Source organism: Austrofundulus limnaeus, unplaced genomic scaffold (genome assembly GCF_001266775.1).
Source record: "Austrofundulus limnaeus strain Quisiro unplaced genomic scaffold, Austrofundulus_limnaeus-1.0 Scaffold5, whole genome shotgun sequence".
NCBI classification, from domain to species: Eukaryota; Metazoa; Chordata; class Actinopteri; order Cyprinodontiformes; family Rivulidae; genus Austrofundulus; species Austrofundulus limnaeus.
Genome location: NW_013952407.1, coordinates 409,314 through 416,451, shown reverse-complemented (window position 1 = coordinate 416,451; position 7,138 = coordinate 409,314). Strand labels below are relative to the sequence as shown.

At 39.1% G+C, this 7,138-nt stretch overlaps 1 protein-coding gene across 1 annotated transcript; it reads right to left on the bottom strand.

The window, feature by feature from the left end:
* Positions 1–362: 362 nt before the first annotated feature.
* Positions 363–7,056, bottom strand: LOC106530515 (zinc transporter ZIP13; the record flags this gene model as incomplete). The annotated part of the gene is given in 2 exon segments (XM_074559768.1): positions 363–728; positions 6,865–7,056. A coding segment is annotated over 1 exon segment (328 nt), but the record flags the coding sequence as incomplete, so codon positions are not given.
* Between the last annotated feature and the right edge of the window lie 82 nt (positions 7,057–7,138).

The following is a 7,138-nucleotide window of genomic DNA, read 5'->3' as shown; positions in this document are numbered from 1 at the left end:
GCACTTTTCAGTTTTTTATTTGTAAAAAATGTTTTGATTCATGTAAAATTTTGCTTCCACTTCACATTTGTATACCACTTTGTGTTGGTCTTTCAAATTAAATTCCAGTGAATTATATTTATGTTTGTCGTTGTAATGTGACAAAATATGGAAAAGTTCAAGGGGTATGAATACTTTTGCAAACCACTGTATGTTCATGCTGAGGGGAACAGAGTTATGGTATATGCTCACAAGAAAAAAACTGATATAGTTATGTTAACTGCTTGGTAGTGTAGCATATATTTTTACTGCCTTTTTTTTTTTACTTGTTTGCATTTCAACTTAAACAAATTTTACTTTTGACTTGTGTTTTTATCTCTTACCTTCCGTTTTGAGGGCTGCTCCAGCTTCAATGGGAATAACAAGCAGGGGGAAAATCCCACTGAGGCCTACAGCAACAGAGCCCACCAGGGACAGGAGCCAAACATGTGTGCGTTCGCTGGTTAAAAAGTCGGCAACCGTCTGGAGGCCGGGGAGGTCATCTGTTAGACTGGGCCCTGGTCCCGCAGCTGCAGCCGTAGCGTGAGCCATTGCGCTTTGTGTCATCTTCTGGCTGCTCAGCGCCCCCCTGGAGGTCAGCATCAGCAAAGCAACAGGGACAAGCAGAGCAGCTACAGCCCAGCTGGGCCTCCAGCAGCGTCCGCCGTTCATCCGTCCCACGGTCCAAACAGCACGTGCAACCAGTACTGCTGCAAGAAGAGCARACGTTCAAAACATGACGTTACTGCAAATGTCTCAATTTCTCATAGTTAAATGGTCACGCAGCCAACTTGCTAGCAAGTTTCTGTAACCGAACGCAGAGGAGAGCAAGCATTTAATCTAAATCTATTTTCCATTTCAAACGATCTCTGATGTCCTGTTCTGAATGTTCGCAGGTGTGCATTTGCAATTAGAGAACGACATCAACACTGAAAACTAATAGAGGATATATCACTTTTGGATTAGAGAACGAGGCTCCTCAGAGACAAATAATGCAAAGTAGGGCAGATGAAAAGCCACAACTGGGCTGGTATGACCAAACAATAGTAATAAATTAAATAAAGTGAACCATTTTAACAGCTGCAGGGACTCCTGCCAATGAAACATGCCAGAAAAACCTCCAAAAGAAGTGACTATTTGATGCCTGAGCTACAAGTGAGTATACTGTATGTACACTGTAGTCAGTGAAGTTTCTAGGTGTCATCATTGATGGGAAAAACTGACATGGAAAAATACTATAAATAATTTAAGAGCAAAAATAGCCTAATCTTTTAGAGTCCTGTGCAAAGTAAGAGAACTGTTCAATAATAAAGCACTATTTATGTTGTATAATGCTTTAATTATTCCACATTTAATTTACTGTATTGAAGTCTGAGGTAAAGCTTGTAAAACTATCACAAATCCTATTTTTATTTTACAGAAAAGAGCTATATAATTATTATAAAGTTGTCTTATCTTCCAACATTCAAGTAAATTTTATTAAAAGAGAGAACTGTTATTATCTTAAGGGAATCGAAATGTTTGTGAAACCCTGGTTTTGTAGGAGCCAGAAGGAGCGATCCACTTTAATCCAGGGAATAAGTTTGTGGAACGATCTGGAAAATGAGGTTAAAAATGCCAGATCTGTGTATGTATTAAAGAGCATGATAAAATCTAGTAATCTGAAGAAATATGTAGAAGTATAAGTGAATCCATGCAAATTGTTATTTGAGTTGGGGTTTTAAATTTAGCTTTGTTTTGTGTGTGTTTTCAGTTGTTTTGATTTTTTTGTTGTAATTTACTTTCAGTTTGAACATATTCTGGGGATAAAAATGGGCAGATATTATAAGATTTATTCTTCTTCTGCCTTTCGTTTTATTTGATTTTATTTTGATTGCGTGTTTTTTGTTCTTTGTTGTGTATATTATTACAAATGAAATGAATAAATTTCTAAATAAATACATAAAGTAAATTAAAATAAAATACAATATATCCTCTCCTTCCTGTTCGGGAACATCTCGGGTTTCTCTAGCGTAGGAGGAGCTGGAGAGAAAGCGATGCCTGGGTTTCCCTCATAAAGCCGTTGCCACTCTGAGAGCCTAACCTCAGACAGGCAGACAAAAATAAATGAATGAATGAGAAGCCTCAATTGCCACGATGACATCTAGCCACGTCATTTACAGGGAGTTCCCTCGCTCAGATGTCTCAGAAAGTTTCTGTAGAAATCAATACTTATCATCTAATTCTGGGTCACAAACTCCTATTGAACTACTGAGAACCTTGCAACCACATCTGATGGAACACGCCTTCTACTGTTCCTGACATAAATGGTCCATTTAACGGAGTCTTTCAGCTGTCAGAAAATATAATGCAGAGTGTCCTTTTAGTTTTACTGTTTGCTTTCTGCGACAGCTGGAAAACAGTGATGTAATTGCATATGCTCATTTGGTTGCAGCTGTTTAAGAGAAGAAAAGCTAAGCAAGATGTCAACGACAGAGGCACTACCAGCTGTGTTTCAACCAGCTGTTGACAGGAAGTGACCTGCTTTCAGGGATCTGTACCAGTCAGTTAGTCCAGGGTGTACCAGCTTCTAGTAGGTATGGGTTAGGGTTGTGGCTCACGTTTGTTGTCTTACACATAAATCACAACTCGTGTATATAGCAGGGGTGCACTGATTGCGGTTTTCAGGCCAACTGCCAATCTTTAAAAAGCCTGACAGAAACTGGCAGAGGTTTTACGGTCACAATACACCTTCAATATTCCAATCTTATTATATTGAAAAACATTGAACAATACGCTTGAAACAATAGAAACTTGTTATATTCGGGCAACAGCCTTCTCTCACCGCAAAGCAAAATGGGATACAGGGTGATTTTCAGACCTTTGCGGAGGCAAATAAGATCAGTGGATAGGGTTGGGCAAAATCGTATCAAGTGCAATTAATTATCAGAAAAACTTTGATTCTTTTTTGGCACTTGACGATTAATACGATTAACGCCGCCAGGCAGACTGACTGGAGATTTCCCCGGTCAGTCAAATATGATGAAGATTAAAAAAAAAGTTATTTATTTTTCATAACTCCAGTTTTACTTGGTCTATCAACACAATTTAAAAACTGATGTACAGCCTGAAGTCTGTACTTTTGCCACAATTTGGAACGGAGTTTTACAAAGAGCAAATCTTTCCCACTAGAGTGAATTAAATTGGTCATGTGACTAGGACATGCAGGCATCAAGGGTCTCCAGGGGTTTAATTGCCGTATTAATCGTTATCAGTTAAATACCACAATTAATCTTTTTTTTTTTTTTGCAAATATCGCCCAACCCTGTGGGTGGATAAGATCAGCTTCTTGTGTGATCATCAATCACAGATCTCCAAAAATTAAGGAAATATTATGTATATTTCCAGACANACATTTAACTTTTTCTATTGTTTTGGCCAATCTAGGCAAAGTCTTAAAATCTCAAGTTAAAAAAATAACATTTAGGGGATTTTTTGGGGGGTTTTAACACAGTGGCGGGTCATTTTGACCCGAAGACAACAGGAGGGTTAAAGAGCATGATAAAATCTAGTAATCTGAAGAAATATGGAGAAGTATAAGTGAATCCATGCAAATTGTTATTTGAGTTGGGGTTTTAAATTTAGCTTTGTTTTGTGTGTGTTTTCAGTTGTTTTGATTTTTTTGTTGTAATTTACTTTCAGTTTGAACATATTCTGGGGATAAAAATGGGCAGATATTATAAGATTTATTCTTCTTCTGCCTTTCGTTTTATTTGATTTTATTTTGATTGCGTGTTTTTTGTTCTTTGTTGTGTATATTATTACAAATGAAATGAATAAATTTCTAAATAAATACATAAAGTAAATTAAAATAAAATACAATATATCCTCTCCTTCCTGTTCGGGAACATCTCGGGTTTCTCTAGCGTAGGAGGAGCTGGAGAGAAAGCGATGCCTGGGTTTCCCTCATAAAGCCGTTGCCACTCTGAGAGCCTAACCTCAGACAGGCAGACAAAAATAAATGAATGAATGAGAAGCCTCAATTGCCACGATGACATCTAGCCACGTCATTTACAGGGAGTTCCCTCGCTCAGATGTCTCAGAAAGTTTCTGTAGAAATCAATACTTATCATCTAATTCTGGGTCACAAACTCCTATTGAACTACTGAGAACCTTGCAACCACATCTGATGGAACACGCCTTCTACTGTTCCTGACATAAATGGTCCATTTAACGGAGTCTTTCAGCTGTCAGAAAATATAATGCAGAGTGTCCTTTTAGTTTTACTGTTTGCTTTCTGCGACAGCTGGAAAACAGTGATGTAATTGCATATGCTCATTTGGTTGCAGCTGTTTAAGAGAAGAAAAGCTAAGCAAGATGTCAACGACAGAGGCACTACCAGCTGTGTTTCAACCAGCTGTTGACAGGAAGTGACCTGCTTTCAGGGATCTGTACCAGTCAGTTAGTCCAGGGTGTACCAGCTTCTAGTAGGTATGGGTTAGGGTTGTGGCTCACGTTTGTTGTCTTACACATAAATCACAACTCGTGTATATAGCAGGGGTGCACTGATTGCGGTTTTCAGGCCAACTGCCAATCTTTAAAAAGCCTGACAGAAACTGGCAGAGGTTTTACGGTCACAATACACCTTCAATATTCCAATCTTATTATATTGAAAAACATTGAACAATACGCTTGAAACAATAGAAACTTGTTATATTCGGGCAACAGCCTTCTCTCACCGCAAAGCAAAATGGGATACAGGGTGATTTTCAGACCTTTGCGGAGGCAAATAAGATCAGTGGATAGGGTTGGGCAAAATCGTATCAAGTGCAATTAATTATCAGAAAAACTTTGATTCTTTTTTGGCACTTGACGATTAATACGATTAACGCCGCCAGGCAGACTGACTGGAGATTTCCCCGGTCAGTCAAATATGATGAAGATTAAAAAAAAAGTTATTTATTTTTCATAACTCCAGTTTTACTTGGTCTATCAACACAATTTAAAAACTGATGTACAGCCTGAAGTCTGTACTTTTGCCACAATTTGGAACGGAGTTTTACAAAGAGCAAATCTTTCCCACTAGAGTGAATTAAATTGGTCATGTGACTAGGACATGCAGGCATCAAGGGTCTCCAGGGGTTTAATTGCCGTATTAATCGTTATCAGTTAAATACCACAATTAATCTTTTTTTTTTTTTTMCAAATATCGCCCAACCCTGTGGGTGGATAAGATCAGCTTCTTGTGTGATCATCAATCACAGATCTCCAAAAATTAAGGAAATATTATGTATATTTCCAGACAWCCCTCTCCCCAGAGACACTCTSCAGCTCCTCTAGAGCAGTGGTTCCCAAACTTATTATCTTCTGACCCARAAAATATCCATGCCAAAAACGTGTGACCCCAAATATTACTGGTCTGAGTACATGAACTTTGTTAATAACCCTAAAAACACAGGCTTTTTGACAATCTAAATAGCTTATACACAAATATAAATACTTATTTATACTTTTTTATGTTTTTGTAATAGTTATAGGGAAAATATTACATCAGCAATTAGTTTATTACCCTTTAAATGGATTTCTGAAGATTATCCAAGGTGCTTCATGACCCATAATTGGGTCCTAAGCCCAACTTTGGGAACCAAAGTGCAGTGGTTCCCAAACTTTTCAACTTTTGACCCACAAAATAACAGTAGCAGAGACRTTTGACCCCAACTATTTTTGTATGATAAACATTTGTATCAGGTCAACTAAACATGGGCATAGTAACAATATTTTTATACATTTATCCATTTTAAATATACTAACCTCACTCCTTTGTAACAACTAAGGCAAAAATATAATTAATTCCGAAAATCATTTCAGGACCCCACCTTGATGTTTTAGGACCCCACTTTGGGTCCCGACCCCAACTTTGGGAAACACTGCACTAGAGGATCCCAAGGCCAGAGAGGATAGATTCAGCCTCAAGCAAGTTCTGGATCCGTCCTGAGGTCTCATCAGTGAAACATGCCTGGAAAACCTCCAAAGGGAGGTGTCTACTTAACTGACTCCTTTTAATGCAGAGGAGCAGCAGTTCTACTCTGTGCTCCCAAAGATAACAAAAACAAAAACAACAACAAAAAAGCTCATCTTGTCTGCAGGATGTCTGGGTTTCTCCCCTGGACATGTTGCTTTTGTAAACCACATTGTCAGAAGGTGGAGATGTCTTATTTTCCCCCCGTTTTCATAAGTGCAATGAATGTGGAAGAAATGTGTCACACAGGACACACTTTAACCCAGGACTGGAAGTCCAAACAGGCCTGGAGTTTAAAGGCACATTGTTTCATTCACAGCTGCAGCAGTGGAGACAGAAAACTCCAGAAATAGTAAACTTCCAGCCAGACTTCCTCTTGGCAGCGGCCTGCTTAGATTTATTCCCTCCCGAAGAATCTGTGCCAAGATGAATTYGTTATATCTTTAATTCATTGAAACCTTGTATTGCCAAACAGCTCAAAAGCTGAAACTCATCAATATCCCTGATAAACATATCAGTGTTCACTCATAAGTAAGTTTACAAAAACTAACATTTACCTCACAATAGTTACTAATGTGGGCAGAAAATAGCGGTTTATGAGGCAAAAATGACCCAAAACGTGTTTAACATCAACGCTGCGCTCAAAACTCCAAGTTTAAGTCAGTAGTTAAAAAATAAAAACAGTGCGGTCGGAGAAAAAAGATTAGCGAACATTAGCTGCACGAGCGCGTATCACAAGTTAAAGCTAACAGCTAGCATCAGTTTCAGGAACTTCATGCTAAACAGGAGACAAAACAAAACATCATCAACACAGTCGGATATTGGGTGTTGTTATTATTTTTAAGCACCTTGTGGTTTTGGTAGTCTGTGCACCAGTGTGTCCCTGCCATCCAGGCCGGATTGGTGACGACGGGTTAGGGTCCCGAATTCCTCCAGACTCCCAGCTGCTGCTGCTGCTGCTGCGGGCAGACGGGGGTCCACACACACACACACCGAGGCTTTCCCAAACAGCCACGTATCAGGATCAGGAAGGGAGGAGGGGGGGAGATAAACACGAGAGGGGAGTCACAACATGGATCCCGCCCCGGCATCATGGATAAATCCCGCCCCGGCATCATGGAT